Here is a 23,824-nt window from a genome sequence, read left to right on the forward strand (position 1 = left end):
CAGAATATTTATCGGTAGAAGAGATTCTTCCCGAGACCAAAGACCCTGAGCTTTCAGGGATCCCCAGACCGCGCCCCAGCCCATCAGACTGGCGTCGGTCGTGACAATGACCCACTCTGGTCTGCGGAATGTCATCCCTTGTGACAGGTTGTCCAGGGACAGCCACCAACGGAGTGAGTCTCTGGTCCTCTGATTTACTTGTATCTTCGGAGACAAGTCTGTATAGTCCCCATTCCACTGACTGAGCATGCACAGTTGTAATGGTCTTAGATGAATGCGCGCAAAAGGAACTATGTCCATTGCCGCTACCATCAAACCTATCACTTCCATGCACTGCGCTATGGAAGGAAGAGGAACGGAATGAAGTATCCGACAAGAGTCTAGAAGTTTTGTTTTTCTGGCCTCTGTCAGAAAAATCCTCATTTCTAAGGAGTCTATTATTGTTCCCAAGAAGGGAACCCTTGTTGACGGAGATAGAGAACTCTTTTCCACGTTCACTTTCCATCCGTGAGATCTGAGAAAGGCCAGGACAATGTCCGTGTGAGCCTTTGCTTGAGGAAGGGACGACGCTTGAATCAGAATGTCGTCCAAGTAAGGTACTACAGCAATGCCCCTTGGTCTTAGCACAGCTAGAAGGGACCCTAGTACCTTTGTGAAAATCCTTGGAGCAGTGGCTAATCCGAAAGGAAGCGCCACGAACTGGTAATGCTTGTCCAGGAATGCGAACCTTAGGAACCGATGATGTTCCTTGTGGATAGGAATATGTAGATACGCATCCTTTAAATCCACCGTGGTCATGAATTGACCTTCCTGGATGGAAGGAAGAATAGTTCGAATGGTTTCCATCTTGAACGATGGAACCTTGAGAAACTTGTTTAAGATCTTGAGATCTAAGATTGGTCTGAACGTTCCCTCTTTTTTGGGAACTATGAACAGATTGGAGTAGAACCCCATCCCTTGTTCTCCTAATGGAACAGGATGAATCACTCCCATTTTTAACAGGTCTTCTACACAATGTAAGAATGCCTGTCTTTTTATGTGGTCTGAAGACAACTGAGACCTGTGGAACCTCCCCCTTGGGGGAAGCCCCTTGAATTCCAGAAGATAACCTTGGGAGACTATTTCTAGCGCCCAAGGATCCAGAACATCTCTTGCCCAAGCCTGAGCGAAGAGAGAGAGTCTGCCCCCCACCAGATCCGGTCCCGGATCGGGGGCCAACATTTCATGCTGTCTTGGTAGCAGTGGCAGGTTTCTTGGCCTGCTTTCCCTTGTTCCAGCCTTGCATTGGTCTCCAAGCTGGCTTGGCTTGAGAAGTATTACCCTCTTGCTTAGAGGACGTAGCACTTTGGGCTGGTCCGTTTCTACGAAAGGGACGAAAATTAGGTTTATTTTTTGCCTTGAAAGGCCGATCCTGAGGAAGGGCGTGGCCCTTACCCCCAGTGATATCAGAGATAATCTCTTTCAAGTCAGGGCCAAACAGCGTTTTCCCCTTGAAAGGAATGTTAAGTAGCTTGTTCTTGGAAGACGCATCAGCTGACCAAGATTTCAACCAAAGCGCTCTGCGCGCCACAATAGCAAACCCAGAATTCTTAGCCGCTAATCTAGCCAATTGCAAAGTGGCGTCTAGGGTGAAAGAATTAGCCAATTTGAGAGCATTGATTCTGTCCATAATCTCCTCATAAGGAGGAGAATCACTATCGACCGCCTTTATCAGCTCATCGAACCAGAAACACGCGGCTGTAGCGACAGGGACAATGCATGAAATTGGTTGTAGAAGGTAACCCTGCTGAACAAACATCTTTTTAAGTAAACCTTCTAATTTTTTATCCATAGGATCTTTGAAAGCACAACTATCTTCTATGGGTATAGTGGTGCGTTTGTTTAAAGTGGAAACCGCTCCCTCGACCTTGGGGACTGTCTGCCATAAGTCCTTTCTGGGGTCGACCATAGGAAACAATTTTTTAAAAATGGGGGGAGGGACGAAAGGAATACCGGGCCTTTCCCATTCTTTATTTACAATGTCCGCCACCCGCTTGGGTATAGGAAAAGCTTCTGGGAGCCCCGGGACCTCTAGGAACTTGTCCATTTTACATAGTTTCTCTGGGATGACCAACTTGTCACAATCATCCAGAGTGGATAATACCTCCTTAAGCAGAATGCGGAGATGTTCCAACTTAAATTTAAACGTAATCACATCAGGTTCAGCTTGTTGAGAAATGTTCCCTGAATCAGTAATTTCTCCCTCAGACAAAACCTCCCTGGCCCCATCAGACTGGTTTAGGGGCCCTTCAGAACCATTATTATCAGCGTCGTCATGCTCTTCAGTATCTAAAACAGAGCAGTCGCGCTTACGCTGATAAGTGTTCATTTTGGCTAAAATGTTTTTGACAGAATTATCCATTACAGCCGTTAATTGTTGCATAGTAAGGAGTATTGGCGCGCTAGATGTACTAGGGGCCTCCTGAGTGGGCAAGACTCGTGTAGACGAAGGAGGGAATGATGCAGTACCATGCTTACTCCCCTCACTTGAGGAATCATCTTGGGCATCATTGTCATTGTCACATAAATCACATTTATTTAAATGAGAAGGAATTCTGGCTTCCCCACATTCAGAACACAGTCTATCTGGTAGTTCAGACATGTTAAACAGGCATAAACTTGATAACAAAGTACAAAAAACGTTTTAAAATAAAACCGTTACTGTCACTTTAAATTTTAAACTGAACACACTTTATTACTGCAATTGCGAAAAAATATGAAGGAATTGTTCAAAATTCACCAAATTTTCACCACAGTGTCTTAAAGCCTTAAAAGTATTGCACACCAAATTTGGAAGCTTTAACCCTTAAAATAACGGAACCGGAGCCGTTTTTAACTTTAACCCCTTTACAGTCCCTGGTATCTGCTTTGCTGAGACCCAACCAAGCCCAAAGGGGAATACGATACCAAATGACGCCTTCAGAAAGTCTTTTCTAAGTATCAGAGCTCCTCTCACATGCGACTGCATGTCATGCCTCTCAAAAACAAGTGCGCAACACCGGCGCGAAAATGAGGCTCTGCCTATGATTTGGGAAAGCCCCTAAAGAATAAGGTGTCTAAAACAGTGCCTGCCGATATAATCTTATCAAAATACCCAGATTAAATGATTCCTCAAGGCTAAATATGTGTTAATAATGAATCGATTTAGCCCAGAAAAAGTCTACAGTCTTAATAAGCCCTTGTGAAGCCCTTATTTACTATCTTAATAAACATGGCTTACCGGATCCCATAGGGAAAATGACAGCTTCCAGCATTACATCGTCTTGTTAGAATGTGTCATACCTCAAGCAGCAAGAGACTGCTCACTGTTCCCCCAACTGAAGTTAATTGCTCTCAACAGTCCTGTGTGGAACAGCCATGGATTTTAGTGACGGTTGCTAAAATCATTTTCCTCATACAAACAGAAATCTTCATCTCTTTTCTGTTTCTGAGTAAATAGTACATACCAGCACTATTTTAAAATAACAAACTCTTGATTGAATAATAAAAACTACAGTTAAACACTAAAAAACTCTAAGCCATCTCCGTGGAGATGTTGCCTGTACAACGGCAAAGAGAATGACTGGGGTAGGCGGAGCCTAGGAGGGATCATGTGACCAGCTTTGCTGGGCTCTTTGCCATTTCCTGTTGGGGAAGAGAATATCCCACAAGTAAGGATGACGCCGTGGACCGGACACACCTATGTTGGAGAAAAGTATATAAATATAACTGTGTTGGTTATGCAAAACTGGGGATTGGGTAATAAAGGGATTATCTATCTTTTAAAACAATAAAAATTCTGGTGTAGACTGTCCCTTTAAATCAACGGTAGCGCTGACCTTAAGCGCAATCACCCAGACCTAATTCCTCCATTCCTCTTTGTCCTTTATATGTGATGAAGGATGAGTTATCTGAACAGCGCAACTTGTAGGATTGAAGTTTCTCTGAGTCCGCTCCTTCCGACAACCGGAAGCGTTGGGCAAAAGAGAGGCGCAACTACATTGGCGCCATTTACATCTAAGAGCTAAGTTCCTCAGCTCCGCCCTTCGTGGGCGTTCTCACAGCCATCTCCTGGTCGCCATTAAAGTACAGCCACCGGGAGCAACGAAGGGACTGAACAACTTGAGAATAAAAGCTGCTCAATCCACTTCGTTTACAGTTGAACATAAAAACTCCCTCACACTGAGCTTATATCTTAACGGCTCATCGTAGAGTAAAATGAGATCCTAAACAGCTGCAGTTTAACCAGTTGCCAGACCAATTGTTCACACCGCTCTGTCAGCATGTAATCTCCCAGTCGGTAAAAATTAAATATGCAACTGCCGGGAGATGAGACATGTATTCAGCCCCAGAGCCTGCATCCTAACTGCCTTATAGAGTCCCCTAAAACATAAGGAGAAAAACTGATAAGCCCTTGAATAAGAGCCCGAAGATCCCTGAGGTCTCAATTAAAAATAATAAAGTGCTCAGACTTTTTCTGAGTTCCTTCCTGAGTTCCTTCCTACTCCCAGAAATAAAGTCAGCACTTACCTCATTTTCTGCCTGGCAGCAAAGCAGTTCCAGGTTGAAGAGGTCCTCTCCCTCCTATAGACCTGCACATAAACGAAATTCCTGAGTTAAAATCTCTCAGGTTTTCAGGGTTAGGGCAGCATAAGTATGGGAGGCGCAGTGAGAATTATGTCCCACAAGTTCCCATTGCTCTAAAGCCACCAATAGCTCTACTGTAGAGACTGATATGGACTACGGCTACACCCTTGAACAAAGCAGCACACTCTGGCACTACTTTAAAAATAATAAAACTGAAGAATCTTTTCTAACACCTCACTTTACCTCTTCATATCACTAACGTAGGCAAAGAGAATGACTGGAGTGGGAGGGAAGGGAGGAGCTATTTAACAGCTCTGCTGTGGTGCTCTTTGCCTCATCCTGCTGACCAGGAGGTGAATATCCCATTAGTAATTGAGATGATCCGTGGACTCATCGTATCTTAAAAAAGAAATATTTTTTTGCTTCAAAACGTTACATAAAAAAAAAAAAACTGTTCAGAGGCAATACCTCTGTCAATATGATCCCTGTAGGATGCCTGCACATGATTTTCCCAGGTGCATGTGCTTAACCCCTTAATGACCACAGCACTTTCCATTTTCACTCCGTTTGGGACCAAGGCTATTTTTAGGTTTTTTTGTTTAGCTGTAATTTTCCTCTTACTCATTTACTGTACCCACACATTATATACCGTTTTTCTCGCCATTAAATGGAATTTCTAAAGATACCATTGTTTTCATCATATCTTATAAATTTACTTTATATTTTTTTTTTTTTTATAAAATATGAGGAAAAAAAAAACACACTTTTTCTAACTTTGACCTTCAAAATCTTCTCTGGGATCCCCTTTGTTCAGAAATAGCAGACATATATGGCTTTGTTGTTGCTTTTTGGTAATTAGAAGGCCGCTAAATGCCACTGCACACCACACGTGTATTATACCCAGCAGTGAAGGGGAGCTTCTAGGGTTAATTTTAGCTTTAGTGTAGTGTAGTAAACAACCCCAAGTATTGATCTAGGTCCATCTTGGTATATTTTATGCCACCATTTCACTGCCAAATGCGATCAAATAAAAAAAAATAAAAAAAAACTTTACATTTTTCACAATTTTAGGTTTCTCAGTGAAATTATTTATAAACAGCTTGTGCAATTATGGCACAAATGGTTGTAAATGCTTCTCTGGGATCCCCTTTGTTCAGAAATAGCAGACATATATGGCTTTGGCGTTGCTTTTTGCTAATTAGAAGGCCGCTAAATGCCGCTGTGCATCACACGTGTATTATGGCTAGCAGTGAATGGGTTAATTAGGTAGCTTGTAGGGAGCTTGCAGGGTTAATTTTAGCTTTAGTGTAGAGATCAGCATCCCACCTGACACATCACACCCCCTGATCCCTCCCAAACAGTCTCTTCCCTCCCCCACCCCACAATTGTCCCCGCCATCTTAAGTACTGGCAGAAAGTCTGACAGTACTAAAATAAAAGGTATCTTATTTTTTTTAAGCATATTTACATATGTTGCTGTGAAGGAGCCCCCTTAGCACCCAACCTCCATGATCCCCCCCCCCCCAAACAGCTCTCTAACCCTCCCCCTCTACCTTATTGGGAGCCATCTTGGGTACTGGCAGCTGTCTTTGTCTGTAGTGTAGCTTCCCCCCCCCCAAAGACCAACCTCCCAGATCCCTTTTTTATTGATTCCCTCCCCCCTTTCTCCCACTTATTAACATTTTTTTCTGTAGAGTAGCGGTTCCCACCCGCTCCCTCCCCGTGCACGCGCGCGCCCCTGATTCCCCCCCCCCCCTTTATCACTAAAAGAAGCCATCAATGGCCGTCCACCCACCTCCCACATACCAACAATTACGGCCATCGATGTCCGGTGCGGAGAGGGCCACAGAGTGGCTTCTCTCTGCATCGGAGGGGTAAAAAATGTTATTGCAGGATGCCTCGATATCGAGGCATCACTGCAATAACCGGAAAGCGGCTGGAAGCGATCAGGATCGCCTCCACCGCTTTCCAAGACCGACGCCGTACGTCCTCGGTCGTAAAGTGTAGGTCCTTAAGGGGTTAAAGGGACATGAAACCCAAATTTTTTCTTTCATGATTCAGATAAAGTGTGCAATAAAAACACATTTCCAATGTACTTCCATTATCTAATTTGCTTAAAGGACCAGTCAACAAAGAAGATCTCCTTAATCAACAAATGCAAGTGAACAAGACAATGCAATAGCACTTAGTCTGAACTTCAAATGAGTATTATATTTAGTTCCAGACGATTTTAAAAGTTATGTCTCTTTCCACTCCCCCTGTACCATGTGACAGCCATCAGCCATTCACAAATGCATACACACTTATTCTTGCACATGCTCAGTAGATGTTGACTCTAAATTTTTAAATATTAAAAGACTGTGCACATTTTTTAAATGGAAGTAAATTTTAAAGTTGTTTAAAATGACATGCTCTATCTAAATAATGAAAGTTTCATTTTGATTGAGTGTCCCTTTAATTCCCTTGATATTCTTTGTTGAAAAGCATATCTAAATAGGCTCAGTAACTGTTGATTAGTGGTTGCACATAGATGCCTCATATAATTGGCTCACCCATGTGCATTGCTATTTCTTCAACAAATAATACCTTAAGAATAAAGCAAATTAGATAATAGAAGTAAATTGGAATGTTGTTTAAAATTGTATTCTCTATCTGAATCATGGAAAAAAAATGTTGGTTTTATGTCCTTTTAATGTAAGAGAGGCCACCAAGCTACTGCCAGAACAAGCACCAATGTTTTTGAATAAGCAAAATCTATAATTGAGATTATGCTAAATATTTATTTATTTGTAGAATATATCAACATAAAGGCTTAGATTACAACTGCAGTGTAAAAATGTCAGGGCTATGCTGTGCTAACATTGTTAGAGCACAATCCATAGCGATCCCATCTTTACGTTCAGGCACGCTAATAGACTTCTATGGGGCACGCTACAAAACAGGTCCTGGCTTTTGCTCGAGCACTTGAGCTAAACTAAATAGTTCTAACAGTAATTTAAAGTTATATGGTATATGACAAAGTATTGAACTGGGAAGGGCTCAAAGGTATGTGTGTGTTTTTTATGCATATATGTGTATGTATCTGTGTATACAGATGTATATGCATACATACAAATCCACACACACATTATATTTATTTATAATATATATATATATATATATATATATATATATATATATACATATACACACACAATATATATATATATATATATATATATATATATATATATATATATATATATATATATATATATATATACACACACACACGCGCGCGCGCACGCACACGTACACATACTCAACAACATTTAAAATTAGGGAGAGGCAAAAAGTGAGTTTAAAATCCTCCACTATGCACAAAATATAGATAATAACTCATTGTGTAGTTCATTAAAAAATCTAGACAGGCCACAAGGCTTGTTTTTCCCACAGAAAGCCTCTGAATTACATAGTTTTCAATGCAGCAAAGGATTCTAGGAAAGATATGCAAATGAGATTGTTGCCTAGACTCAGCACAGTAAATCGTGTTTTTTTTTGTATTCCTTGCCTATTGTACAGTATTATATGCATGCTGTGATATAGTGATAGTTTGGGTACCAGGGGTTATGCTCTGATATGGTATGACAATTCTTTTTACTATTGTCTTTTTTGTATAATTATTTTTGTATGAGCATTATAGGGTCTGAGGTGATATGTGTGGTATTAGGGTTGACGGGCTAAGTGTTCTATGTGCTCCTGGTGCAGTGAAAGTTAGCTGTCTAGTTGAATCGCTTATGTAACATCATGTTTTTATGTTTGGTTTGGTTTTGATGCTGTGTATCTCGTTGTGAGGTTGTGGCCTGTCTATTTTTGCATTGGTCTCCTTGGCTTTTATTATAGGTTTCAATATTGGGCTATATTGCCGATTTTGAGGGTGGGGGGATGTCACTGTTGTATAACTAATTGTTCTGTTATATGTTGTTTGTATTGCGTTGTGTCATTCACTTAGATTCCAACTGTATATTTTGTATCCCTTTTAGATCATTTTTATTTTGAAGAAGGCCCAAATTAGGGCTGAAATGTTGACAATTATTTCATTGTTAAATTCATTTGGAAATAAAATTGCACTGTCTTGCTTTAAAAAGTCCTGTGAGTGCCCTCCTTCCATAATAGAGTCACTACATGTTCCTATGAGGACAGCACCCAGGCAGTGATTACACCTAAGCAGCAATGTGGTAACTGAAGTCATCAGAAGTACAGCGGTCTCACAGCAGTTTTTACAACTCCAACTGCTGTGGGACAGCTGTGCTTCTGATGACTTCAATTACCACATTGCTGCTGACAGCCGCATAGGTTATTAAAACTGGAAGTGTAACTGAGGATAGTGTAAATAAAGATCCTGGATTTGTCTCAGGTCCTGCCAAAGCTCAGGTGCACCAGACACCATCATGTGTTAAGAGGGTTAACGACACTAATCCCTCATTAATACCATGCACACTTGCTACCAATATTCAGATTTCCTGCTGCCACTATCACCCACCAATTGTTCTAATCCCCTGGGCAATACAATGTAGTTTTGGCAGGACCTGAGACAAATCGAGGATCTTTATTTACACTATCCTCAGTTACAGTTCCAATAACCTATGCGGCTGTCAGCAGCAATGTGGTAATTAAAGTCATCAGATGCACAGCTGTCCCACAGCAGTTGGAGTTGTAAAAACTGCCGTGGGACCGCTGTACTTCTGATGACTTCAATTACCACTCCAACTGCTGTGGGACACTGGTGCGCCGCATAGAACAACCGCTATGGTACTGAGCGGTTTGTTTTCTTCCTGACTCCAAATGCCCCCTTGAAAAAAACGGCGCATTGTGCATGCGCGGAACAGAGGAACACGCAGGATCGACTTGGAACACTCACTGGAAGATGGTGGGTGACGCCAGGACAGGAGGGGTCAGGCGGCCATTTCAAAACGGCCCAAGGTGAAATAGTATGTGGTTTTTCTTCCAAACTATATTTAGAGCATAATTGGCTTACAGTTTGCTGTCAAAATCGTTAAATACATTATCTAAATATGTAACAATAATTTTTAGGTTGACTGTCCCTTTAAGCAATTAGCAGATCTGCATGAAGTGATCTTCGTTTTTCCACTGTGAAATAAGCAGCACTTTAGATTAGATTTTATTTTAAAACAAAGATAAAACAAAGCTGCTGCTCTTACCATAGAAAGCAGATTTCACTGGTAGCAGATCTGTACAGATGAATAGATGATACACTCACTCCAGACACGGACTGCCTTTTAAACTACGGGGTGGAAGCTTCCTGGTTGTCTAGGCAACCACCAAGCCTTCTCCCCCCATCTGCAACACAGAATGTCTTGCAAAGTGCAAACTGACAACAGATTTATTTGTACTAAACTGATGCTGCTAAGTTTTTAAAGCACCTTTACAGTGGTTCTCTTCTTTTTGCGCGTGCTCACATTTATGCTGTTAGAAAACAGTCCGTTTCTATTATCAAACTAAAAAAAGTAAATTATATAATATAATTGACTTTTTTAGTTTGATAATAGAAATGTACTGTCTTATATTGCTGGTTGTGATGGCTTCTACCAGGGCTCTCTTTATGTACAGGAGAACAGCATTCGTTCATGCGGTCAGTGCTCTAGGAACAAGTACACATAATGTACTAACTTACTGCTTGCTGAGAACTAATACAACAGCTTGTATACTTCTGTCATTTATAATCTGCTTGTAATATGTCAATATAAGCCTCTGTTTTTAAAGGACAATAATAAATATCCTTCCTATTTTTCCTAACCATTTCAATATTTACTTACTTTCATATATACTGGATAATGAGGGGGCGCTCTATAGTTTGGTATATATAGACCATATAGCTCCACTTGGTGCCTTTACAATACCAAATACATATAAAATTACATAAATATAGCAAATATCAATGTAACATATTAGTCAAACCAAGTGTTCCATTGGTAGTTGATAGGGAAAGTCCCAGTAGAGAATTTCAATTAGGATATTAACAAGGTATGGTGTAGTATATCCAATATGATGAAATGATCCAACTCAATCAGTGGGACACAAATGTAAGGCTGCTCTTCTCCTCACAGACTTATCCGGAAGTAGCTATAGAGAAAACAGGAGAATAGAGGGGCGTCTCATGTGTATATCAGTATGTCAGATCCAATCAATCAAATAAGCAATGCCAAGTGGGTACTCACATTTGGCCTAAGTACACTTATGTACTGGTAGAAGCAGGCTGGTAACTTGGCGTGTACCAGCTAACCCTCTCTAGGTGTAGATCGATCAGTGCAGGGGGATCCTGCCACACTCAGGGAAAAATAGAAGTCACTTGCAGTGGTTATAACTGCTCAAGAAGGCGATGAACCAGAGCTTGTGTAAAACAAGTTAGTTTATTAAAAACAAAATTAAAATCAGTAACAAGCAATGGTTACATATAATGCATTGCGTTTCTCAGCCCTAGCATGGGCTGTTTCATCAGGCATAATACACCTTCCAACTGACAACCTATTTAAACTAAATCTAGCCAATAGTTAGCAAGGACACACCCATTGTGGGCGTGTGAAAGAACATACATTCCTAATTGATTAATTGACAAAAAGCAACAAACTTATAGTAATCATGGATACAACATAAGCATATATAATGATGTATCATAAAAACTGCACTATATGTTGTAATCTAGACATTGCAAACCTGCAGAACAATAGACAATAGCAGTAACATCATCGTTTGTATAATGTAAAAAACCACATTGCACTGTAATAACATACAACAAAGGCACAACAAATTTGTCCAATATCCCATATCTGTAATACATGTGTTTATACAAACAACCATTATACAGATTTATATATTATCCTCCAATGGGCTAATAAGCCATAGCTGAAAGTTCACAGAATTGTACACATGTTCATCACATATCTCAATCCTAATCTCAAAAAGATCCATATTAAGATTTTACTTGTTTAAAAAAGGTTGCTTAATATGGGGAATTTATAATAATTACCCCAAAGATTTGTCATGTTATACTCACAATATTTGATTAATAATCGTGTGCCAAGTTCTTTTATGAGTGATTCGATTATGTGAAATATTTCCCATACCCTCTAGATGTTGACGAGGTGTGGGTTACAAGTGATATTCTAACTGCTAGATGAACGAATCTATATGAAGATTTGGCATTGAAGACATAATGTCAGTGCTAATGTGTTAAATTATGTGTTTTCACACAAGCTGCCGAATAGACTAAACCATGAACGATATTGAGCCAATCATATCTTAAAACTCTATGATTTCACATTGGGCGTGTAAAGTGTGATGTCACAATTAGTATTGAATGACTGTCACCTATTGGATTCAGTCTAAGATTATGACGCTCTTAAAGGGGCATGGTCTATTACCGTGATTTTAACCGATTGCGTTAAGTCTCAGGTTAAGGGGGAGTGGTCTATTGCTGTAATTTTAACTAAAGACATATCAGATGCCTATTAGTTGCTAATTATGTCAAGTGTGCTCACAATCAAAAAAGGGGTGTGTGTGGTCCACTGCCACTACCATACTATCTTACTCGTAACTGTAAAAAATATAATAGAACTTAATATAACATAGTGCAAAACTGCTATTCAAACTTAGTCAGACTAGTCTTGATAAAGGCCCAGTTCTTAGGGCCGAAACACGTTGACATATATGGTAAGCTTCTTTTCAATTACTGACTAAGTTTGAATAGCAGTTTTGCACTATGTTATATTTGTTTTATTACAGGTATATCTTTGAATGAATTGATCCCTGAGACATAGGATCCATTTCTGTATTTTTTCATCGTTTACACACAGGAATAACTTTTTAGGAGCATCTCTTCACATCTTGTATTCACATAAGGGTCACTTTATAAGTGTGTTATTCACTTTAACACATCCTAAATATTCATTTGGATTATTTTTTCCTTTTTCTTTTTTCATTTTTGTGTACACACATTTTTGATTATTCACGGCCACTTCATCACATCATCTTTTCAGGATTTTTTGGATATTCACAATAATTTTTGAAATTTGATTTGAAAACCACTACGTTTTTCTTTTTTACACACTTCATCATTTCACCGTTTATTGAGGGATATATAAGGATAACTGTTTAAAATAGAATCTTCATATTGGAAATTCACTCTCTGGAAAGAATTTAAAGTTTGGGACCTACATATTTATGGACACCTACTCAGTAAATTGATGTTTTTATATATTTATATTTTTTATCCAACCATCAACAGCTGTTTTATTGTAATTTATTTTGTGAATTAGATTGTATATTGTTGTGGTTTTTAACCACAATTGTATTGTTTTTTATATAGATATATGCATATTTTATTGTTAATTTTAAGTGGATCCACTTTTGTATCTTGTTTGTATATTTTAGCTATAAGTAGCTTATAAAATATTTTATATACCCCTATAGAATTTCAATATATTTTTTATTTAAATAATCTTGTCACTACTAGTGTCTTAGCCTTTTAGGAGGCGCTCTGTGTATTTATTTTTAGCACTACATTCACCTTTTTGGGGGCGCTGGTACCCACAATACTAGGAGCTTCAGACACAAGGTTGAGCGCTGTCAGATTTTAACAGATTTAAATCTTCATATAGATTTGTTCATCTAGCAGTTAGAATATCACTTGTAACCCACACCTCGTAAACATCTATAGGGTATGGGAAATATTTCACATAATCAAATCACTCATAAAAGAACTTGGCACACGATTATTAATCAAATATTGTGAGTATAACATGACAAATCTTTGGAGTAATTATTATAAATTCCCCATGTCAAGCAACCTTTTTTAAACAACTAAAATCTTAATATGGATCTTTTGAGATAAGGATTGAGATATGTGATGAACATGTGTACAATTCTGTGAACTTTCAGCTATGGCTTATTAGCCCATTGGAGGATAATATATAAATCTGTATAATGGTTGTTTGTATAAACACATGTATTACAGATATGGGATATTGGACAAATTTGTTGTGCCTTTGTTGTATGTTATTACAGTGCAATGTGTTTTTTTACATTATACAAACGATGATGTTACTGCTATTGTCTATTGTTCTGCAGGTTTGCAATGCCTAGATTACAACATATAGTGCAGTTTTTATTATACATCATTATATATGCTTATGTTGTATCCATGATTACTATAAGTTTGTTGCTTTTTATCAATTAATCAATTAGGAATGTATGTTCTTTCACACACCCACAATGGGTGTGTCCTTGCTAACTATTGGCTAGATTTAGTTTAAATAGGTTGTCAGTTGGAAGGTGTATTATGCCTGATGAAACAGCCCATGCTAGGGCTGAGAAACGCGATGCATTATATGTAACCATTGCTTGTTACTAATTTTTATTTTGTTTTTAATAAACTAACTTGTTTTACACAAGCTCTGGTTCATCGCCTTCTTGAGCAGTTATAACCACTGCAAGTGACTTCTATTTTTCCCTGAGTGTGGCAGGATCCCCCTGCACTGATCTATCTACGCCTGGAGAGGGTTAGCTGGTACACCCCAAGTTACCAGCCTGCTTCTACCAGTACATAAGTGTACTTAGGCCAAATGTGAGTACCCACTTGGCATTGCTTATTTGATTGATTGGTTCTGACATACTGATATACACATGAGACGCCCCTCTATTCTCCTGTTTTCTCTATATTTACTTACTTTCAAGCTTTCTCAGACACTTTCCTCTATTTATGTGTTTGTTTACAATGCCTTCCCTTACACTTCCTCACCTTTTCAGACTGCCAATGGTGTCATCAGGTCTCATGAAAGCAATCTCTTCAGTTTCATTCAGGAACTTTAGTCTGACCGAAATCAGTCCTTCTTCTTGCCTTTTACCCTCCTTCTTGATGCAGCCGATTTCTTTGACATTTTTTTCTACTTGCTGTTTGCTCTCCAGAGTTTCACACTCTCTACTGTCATCCAACAAATGTTCTTCTATTCTGGTGGCATCCTGAATATTTTCGGGACCTCTACCCACCTCTTGTGAGAGCTCCTGTCCTGCATTGTTTTCCTCCTGGAGAGCAGGTATGGACTGGCTGCGCTTTGGTACACCCTGGATATCCAGCATCTGGTCCAGGTTAGCATTCTCACTACCTTCACCCTGTTCTAGACCTGAGTCACGCTCACCTTCTTCTGGCTTCTCCACTGGAGGTTGTGTAGGACCCTGCGGCTCAGGAGTGGGTGGCACTGGGTTACTAAGTCCGAGAAGAGGGTCCCTACGCACAGGAGGCATCAAGCTTCCAAGGAAGGGATCACTTCCCTCTGCCACATATGTAGACAACCAGGCAAGGGTGAGTGCGAGAAGTAGGACAAAGAGTCCAACTGCAACTGTTACCTCATCCCCAAGACCCTCTATCATTGTGGGTGGAGGCGACTCCATCCCCATTGCCTGTTAAAAAGAAAGAAATGTTAGTGAAAAGCAGTGTCAAGTACTTGAAGAAAGTGTAAGATCAGAAAAGCCTTAAAACTTAGACTAAACTGTTAACAGTAAAGGAAGACATACACACACGTTAGTACAGCATTGAAGAAAGGGGGGTCATTATTACACGTGAATGGTCTTCTGACTTTAAATTGATATATTTTGTGAGAGATACCTACTTTTTATCTCTTGAAAGTTTCTTTGCAAATCTCTCACTGCTTTTATTTGATTTCCCTAAGATGCATTTAGAGAGTGAGAGTGTGTACCATGAGATGACAGTTACCAGATTACCCAAGACCTAGCAGCTGTTTTATTGCAATGTTTACATTATAAAGGATGATGCAACTAGCAATTCTGTTTTATTGCCGTCTGACCTTAGAAATATTACTCAAGGGTTGTTGGATTGTTACAGCCGTTTTGATTTTTTTCTTTTACAATATTACTATTCTAATCTCCTGTCACTCTGTCTTTACAATTGTATAGAAACTCTAGCAAACAATATCCGATAAGTAAAACACAGCATAATAAAATTTGGAAGTATCATATAAGAAAAAGAAAAGACAGTCATATTACTTATTAAGCCAGTTTCTCCTGTTGTGTAATCATACTGACTTCTTTGTCTGCCAATTTCATTATGCAAATGGATCACACAAGAGACAATCACAGAATACACTCAGAAGGTCTTGCATAGCCAATGGAAATGTTTAACAATTCATGGAGAGGATTTCAGAAGTTGGCCTATTTGAAGGAACATGGAAACCATTTTTTATCATAATGTTTAATCTATTCTGTTATATTAAACTTTGTAATTCCTTTAATACTTTGCCTGAAATTGCTCATTGTAGAAGCTTTATATCTCATATTTCCCACGCTGTATCAGACTTATTATGCTAGGCAAAATGTAGATAACATACTTTGATAGCAGCATGCATGGGTTCTAACGCAGGTACTAAACCCTGTGACTTTATTGGAGAGGCTCAGGTGTACCTTCAGAAGCAAATACAAAGCAAGCAATCCCCTAGACCTTGGCTCCTGGATTTGTCAAGCCATGTCCTAGACAACAAGCAGAATTCCTAGTCAAGGTAAAAACAGCACATTTTTAATCCAAAAAGGTTTTGCACTTCTGGGAATAAAAAATGCCTTAGCATGATGCATGGCATTGGCATACACGCTGCTATTGAGTAGTTATGAAATAAGAACACTTAAAGTGAATGTAAATTTTGATGCTAAAGTGCCCGGTTTTTAAAACTTTGATTAAAAACAAGGTCACTTTAATTCATCAAAATTTACATTTCACTCCTGTTGTGTAAAAAAAACTTACCTTTTAAACTTCACAGCAGCTCCAGCTTCTATCAGTCTCACAAGCTATTTCTGGTGTCAGAAATGATTGATAGGTCATCCTCCAATCACAGCTTCCCCCCCGGGGGATTCAGTGTCTGATTCACTGCTGTGATTGGAGGAAGCCAGATGCCTCATTTTAGACCCAGGAAGAGGCTTTGAAACAGGTGGAGGAAGCTGGAGCTGCTGTGAAGATTAAAAAGTAAGTTTTTTTTCACAACAGGAGTGAAATGAAAATTTTGATGAATTAAAGTGCCCTTGTTTTTAATCGAAGTTTTAAAAACCGGGCACTTTAGCATAAAAATTTACATTCACTTTAAAGGGACATTAGAGCCACAATTTGTCTTCATTTAAAACTGTATGCTTTGGAGTGCAGCCCAAGACAACAGACTTTTATATTTTGGTAAGATTACAATAATCATTCATGAAGAAGTGTACTTTTACATGCTAAGATGGTTTTCGTATCAATTTTATGTCCCAATTTACTAAAATGTGGCAGGTTCTTCAATTACATTAAACAAACTAGAAGTATCTCAAAGTAGAAAGGTCTTTACAATATTATTTAATCTAGACACATTGTAGGGATACATTGGACATTATGCAAAATAAAATGCCCAAAATCCACACTATGTATTAATATAAATTCCATTTGGATCTGCATGTCTTCAATATTTGGGTTTTTGATTTATACAGATAATTTAGAAAACAGTGCTATTAGTATTATAGCATTAGCAATATGGCCAGCTTAAGGCATACTTAGATTAATATACCAATAAAGTATTGTGCATCTCGTATATGTTAGGATTATTGTTGCCATTTTAGCACTGGTAAATATGGCCCTAGTTACTATGACAACACATTAAAGAATCCTCTTATCAACAAATGCATAATAAAAGGACAATGCAATAGCACTTACTGTGAATTTCAAATGAGCCCGATTTTTTTTTTGGCAAATTTTAAAATTCCTTTTTATTTACTACCCCTTGTATCATGTGACACATACATTTAACTTTTCACATTCTTATTAGGAGCTGGTACCTCATATATGTTCATATATGCACAATTTGATAAGTGAAGTCAATTGGAAAGTGTTTTTTAATTAGATTCTCTCATTTCATCATGAAACCTTAAAGTTATGGTAAATCCTAGCGTTTCTGAAATGTTAGGATTTACCATTGAAACAAATAAAGGGGACTTTCAGTCATGAAGTATAAAATACTTCATGCTGAAAGCTCCTTTATTTATTTGCAGCGTTCGCCACACTGAGCTGCAAAGGCAGCCCACGGCAGAACACTATTTGGTTTCTACCTCTTAGCCAATAGCTGTGCAGAAAATCTGGATTTCCCGTACGACTTTTAGCTAAACTGATATTGAGGCAGCTTTAACCTAACTTTTTTTCATGCAAAACATTTTTCATTTCTGTTCTTTAATTTTGTAATAGATAATTATGCTGACAACATGTACATCTACAATTGAAATGAAACACACAATTGTATTTGATAAAAATAAATAAAATGTTCAGATCAATATTTGCAGTAATAATATTTTTAAAAATGCCAATAAATGATCAGCAAATTACTACAGAAATAAATATTTAAGCAGAGCACAAATTCATCAAGTCAGTAAAAAAATGCTTAAAATGGGAAAATACAAATAAGAACAGAGCGAGAACAAAATGATTAGCACAAAATTGTTATAGTGCTGTACTGTGTATAGGTTGAGATGGGCAAGATATTCGTGCCCGCTTATAGATATATAATAATCTTGAATAAATGGCTATTGTGCACATAAAAGGGTATTAACCTGACATTGCTAACAGGGATGGATTAAAGGGACATAATACTCATTTGCTAAATAACTTGAAACTGATGCAGTATAACTGTAAAAAGCGGACAGGAAAATATCACCTGAGCATCTCTATGTAAAAAAAGGAAGATATTTTACCTCACAATTTCCTCAGCTCTCCAGAGTAAGTTCTGTGTAAAAAGTTATACTTCAGCTGCTGTCCAGTTGCAGGTAAAAAACCGCAGACAATCAACATCAGCAGTGCTGAGGTAATGAACTCTTTTACTGGGATCTCATGAGATTTCACTTAAAGGGCCATAATACCCAAATGTTTAAACACTTGAAAGTGATGCAGTATAGCTGTAAAAAGCTGACTAGAAAATATCACCTGAACATCTCTATGTAAAAAAAGAAAGATATTTTACCTCAAAAGTTCCTCAGTAGCCACATCCCATTGTAAAGGATTTCTAAGCAGCATATTAATATTTCTGTCCTGGGACAGCTAAGGGGATGAGCCTTGTGCACTCTCATATTATTTCCCTATTCAGGTTAAAGGAAGTTTACTATGAAATCTCATGAGAGTTAAAGGGACAGTTTACTCAAAAATTTTCTCCCCTTTAATTTGTTCCCAATGATCCACTTTACTTGCTGGAGTGTATTAAAATGTTTACAAGTAGCTCCTTTACCCTTATATTTGCATTTGAAATTGTTGATTTAGCATGTGGTATCCCCACCTATTCTGAAAGTTTGTGGCCGCGCGTACCAGCTATAGATAAGCTTTGTAAACACAGCCAGCAGAAGAAATTACACTCCCAGTGCGATATAGCAGAGATAAGCTAATAAAATGTTGATTTTCCATTGTTCTCTCAAAGTACTGGTGATTGTTTTAAGGACAGATATAAGATAAAGAAGCAGGTATATGTACACAATGTGATACAGTAATGAGATCTGATTATACCTACAAGCTCAACCCATTTTATTAGGTTGTGGCTTCAAAACACAAAATCAGAGCTTTAATATACACAAATAAGCCTTGAAAAGCGAATTTTCATACATTTTTTACTCTGCAGTTGGTAAAAAAGCAATTGTAAACACATTAAGGGAAAAACTATTTTACAGTATACTGTCCCTTTAAGTCAAATCTCATGAGATCACAGTGAAAGAGTTCATGACCTCAGCACTGTTGATGCTGATTGGCTGCAGTTCATTTCTTCATTTTTTTTTACCTGCAGCTGGGAGCAGCTGAGTATAACTTTTTACACAGAACTTACTCTGCTGAGCTGAGGAGATTGTGAGGTAAAATATCTTCCTTTTTTACATAGAGATGCTCAGGTGATATTTTCCTGTCAGCTTTTTACAGTTATACTGCATCAGTTTCAAGTGGTTTAGCATACGAGTATTATGTCCCTTTAATTCTCAAGAGATTTCATAATAAACTTCCTTAAACTGAATAGGGAAATAATATGAGTGTGCACGAATGTCACTCCCTTGCCTGTCCCAGGACAGACATACTGATTTGCTGCTTAAAGTCCTTTACAATGGGGTTTGAATACTTAGGACATTTTGAGGTAAAATATCTTTCTTTTTTACATAGAGATGTTCAGGTGATATTTTCTAGTCAGCTTGCTACAGCTATGCTGCATTACTTTCAAGTGTTTCAACCTTTGGGTACCTGGCCCTTTAAGTTGTTAGATAAACATTCATGGGGCATTCCATAAAGAAAAGAGACCCTCTCACAAAATAAATAATACTAACCCGATAATAGGTAGCGTTAGTTGTGATTGTGTACACTTAGCTTGTAGTGAGTAATCAGATTAATTAACCCTTTCGTGACAGGGTTAAAGTGTCTACATCGGAACACCTGTTCCGATGTAGACAAATTGAAACTACGCGATTGTGCATACGATCGCGAGATTTCAATTATTGGATGGCATCTGGGGGGCGTCCCTACAACCCTAGGAACGCCCTCCAGACCGCGATCAAGTCCTTGAAGCGCAGAAGGCTTCAGGACAGCCGTTTGATATGACGTTCTATTCCGTCATAACGGCTTTAAAGCCCAGTGTAAATATGACGGAATAGAACGGCATAACGGCGTTAAAAGGTTAATTATCTGGCTCCATATTCAACCATAGAGTTGTTAAAGTAGCAGTATAATAGTATCATCAACTGGATAAACTATGCTAAGTAGTAGCTATTATGTTTCCAAATGTTGCAGAAGCCACAAGGTGATGGATTGGGTTGAACTCTATGTATTTAATATCGATATCTGACTATTATATAACCACCCAAATAGCAGGTAGAGAGGACAGTTAGTGAACTGCAGTGTCTCTAATATTGGAATGATTCCGTTGACAGCACTATGCCAATATTAATGCAACAGCGTTTGTAAGAGAGACTTGAAGTTATTATATTATGCGCTAGTGATAGCCCAGTAACGATTTAAAGGTATGAACAGTCAAGTTAATATATCCTGCTGTTTTCGCATATACGTGGCTAAAGTATACAGTCATATTAGTATTTGCACGCCAATAGCTCAAAATGGGTTGTGTTATTTAAACAGGTTTATCTAATATCCCCTAAGATATTACGATACGTAGCAGAATATAATGCTACAACAGTTTCTCTAATATTTAAATGATTGTACCAGCAGAACTATGTCATTATTACTGCAATAGCATTTTAATAATAAAGAGTTAAACTAATTATCTTAGGCGCTAATCATGACAGACTGGTAGTGGTATATAGGTTTGATCAGTCAAATTAATATTCTAATGTTTCGCAGTGCGTGTGGCTAAAATATAAAGCCATATTAATATTTGCACGCCAGTAGATCTAATAGGTCACGTTATTTAAACAAAAGACTGATTAAATACCCACTAGGATGTTATATTGAATATTAGCCCAAAGCAAAGTATAGTGCTGCTATAATAGCTCTAATATTTGAATGCTTTTGCTGGCAGCTTTATGCCATTGTTTTGCAGTAGCACCAATAAACAAGTGCTGTCCAGGGTCTGAACCAAAAATTGACTGGCTCCTTAGATGCCTTCTTTTTCAAATAAAGATAGCAAGAGAACGAAGAAAAAATGATACTAGAAGTAAATTATTAAGTTGCTTAAAATTGCATGCGCTATCTGAATCATGAAAGAAAAAAAGTTGGGTTTAGTATCACTTTAAGATAAATCTCTTCAAAACTGAGCACCTTATTTCCCCCTTCTTCCAAAATCTCAACCCCCATGTTTCTGTAACTGTTGATAAAAACATTATTACCCCAACCCCGCATGCCTGATGTCTTAGGGCCACTCTTGACTCAGATCTTTCCCTCCTTACATCTAGTCTTTGGCCAATTCCTGCTGTTTTCTCACTACACATGTCCAACATTTAACACTTGCAACTCTTGGCAAAGCCCTCTACTCACTTATTCTCTGTAAATGCTACTTTGCATATCATACCTATATTTATTGTGCAGCATAATCTACTGTCGCTCTACAAATAACTAATAAGCTAACAGAAAGTACTGTACATGTTTGTGAACAATCAGACCCTGAGGACTGATTGCTCCCTTGCTGATATACAGAGCCGATTCTTTTTTTGGGAACTATGATGCACATCAAAAGAAAAAAATATATATAAACAAGTATAGCAACATATGTGTTACAAAAAAAGCAACCCACTTTAAAATAATATATAGAATAATGAAAACATAATCATATTTAACATCCTTTAAAGATTTACCTTTCTATTTTGAATTCCAATGAAGAAAATGGTAAATTCAGAAAAGCCCTTCTTTCTTTTTTGCATTCAAATGTCTGTAGCATTGCTACTAATTCTGCAAGTATGTGTGCAAACGCACAGACATATAGAGGGCTAGAGTGAGATAACACAGTAGATACATAATTTTCGTTCTTATGCCATATTTATTATGGCACAGACATTGTAAACCTGTATTTTTTCAGAAACTACACGATCATATTTTTTCTGTTTTTGCTCTAAAAAAGACATTCCTGATTGGCTGCTGAAACCACGTCGTTTCGGACGGTTATGGGAAATGTAGTGCCGTTGACATTCTAACGCTAAAATACTTTGACAAACAATACTACAAGCCCCAGAATGCCACTGACAAAGTCCGTCAAGCTCACCTCCTATGTACATATGGAGGAACACTGTTATTTATCTTTTAACAATTGTGTGTAATGAGACGTAGCTAAATTAATACAATATTTCAGTAGTACAAACATGAGGTCACCATAATAGCCCCCTGCTACTCATACAGTTTCTGCAGCATTATTTTCTAAACACCCTCTCCGGGATCGCTATGTTAAATATTATTAGCTTTCCCTTCCTTTGGTGTTAAAGTCGCAGGCAGATTTACATAATACCCACGGCTCCCTGGTTTCGATGTGACGTCACAAGAGGCTGCGCATTGATGTCACTCACCACCCGGGTCCGCTCAGGTCCCCGCAAGCCCAAATTCGGGTCACCCGGACTGCCCAACACAGAAGGTGTGACGTCAAGCAAGAGGCGTGGCAAAACGACGTATCAATCATGCACCGGAAACAGAAAAACAAGAGGAGGAGTACCGATAGTGGTTGACACAGGGGAGTAGTGTCTGTGTATCGTTGAAGGTGAATAGGGAGAAAGGTTAGACGTGAGGGTCTTAAAGGGGGTGACTACGGGGTTGTTGTGACTATAGTGTGAAACAGAGCCGTGAATATGAAAATAATAAACTAAATCATTTTCTCAGTAATATAACATCCTTTTCATAGGAAAACTGAGCAGGATAAAGCAGTACAAAATGTCAACAGTTGAATAGCGTTTCTGAAATGCTAGGATTTACAATTGGAACAAATAAAGGGGACTTTCATTCATGAAGTATAAAATACTTCATGCTGAAAACTACTTTGGTTGCTGGAAGCGTTCGCCGCACTGAGCTGCTCAGTGAGCCCACGGCAGAACGCTATTTTGCTGAGAGGTGACGTTTCCACTTCTTAGCCAATAGCTTTGGGCTTCCTGAGCAGCTCAGTGCGGCGAGCGCTACTAACAAATAAAGGAGCTTTCAGCATTAAGTATTTTATACTTCAAGAATGAAAGTCCCCTTTATTTGTTCCAATTGTAAATCCTAGCGTGTAAAAGCTTTGTGCTGTAATCTGTTTATTAGGCGATGGATAAGTCTAAATTATACTATTAATATCAAATGGGTGTGTTTTGATTGCAGAACTGAGTGGGCAGTTGAACAGTAGGTCGTCAATACTCCGGTAACCTGCTTGCTTGCTCTACGGCAAAGTATCCCTGGAATCTTTTTTGGAAATGTTGGCAACTATGTATTATATATGCTCTGTCTAAATCATGAATGTCTAATTATGACTTTACTGTCCCTTTAAGGAGATCTTTTTTGTTGTTGTATTTATTATAAATATGTATGACTGTGGAACACTATGTAGCACTGATCTCTCTGCTTCTCACCTTAGATCACACTGAGAAAATAGAGAAACACAGGCAGTCCTGACAGACAATGATTACAAACTGAGGCACTGATTGAATCCTGGGGGACTGCCTGAGTTGCCAGGCAAGTCCCAGCGTCAGATCCAGCATTCTATCTATTATGAGGGGGAGCA

The 23,824-nt window shown here is 38.4% G+C and overlaps 1 protein-coding gene across 3 annotated transcripts in view; it reads right to left on the reverse strand.

The window, feature by feature from the left end:
• TMUB2 (transmembrane and ubiquitin like domain containing 2) overlaps positions 1-22,795 on the reverse strand; it is a 50,755-nt gene extending 27,960 nt beyond the window's left edge. The window contains exons 1-2 of one of the 3 annotated variants that reach the window (XM_053700052.1): positions 22,647-22,795; positions 14,401-15,059 (exon numbers count right to left, since the gene is read on the reverse strand). In XM_053700052.1, the coding sequence (XP_053556027.1) occupies positions 14,401-15,056 (656 nt within the window). In that variant the 5' untranslated portion in view covers positions 15,057-15,059; positions 22,647-22,795. Of the gene's footprint in view, positions 1-14,400; positions 15,060-21,944; positions 22,153-22,592 lie in introns of those variants that run through there. The other 2 variants (XM_053700055.1, XM_053700048.1) reach the window with 2 other exon arrangements.
• Positions 22,796-23,824: the final 1,029 nt, after the last annotated feature.

The sequence above is a fragment of the Bombina bombina genome, chromosome 1, assembly GCF_027579735.1.
Source record: "Bombina bombina isolate aBomBom1 chromosome 1, aBomBom1.pri, whole genome shotgun sequence".
Taxonomy (NCBI): Eukaryota; Metazoa; Chordata; class Amphibia; order Anura; family Bombinatoridae; genus Bombina; species Bombina bombina.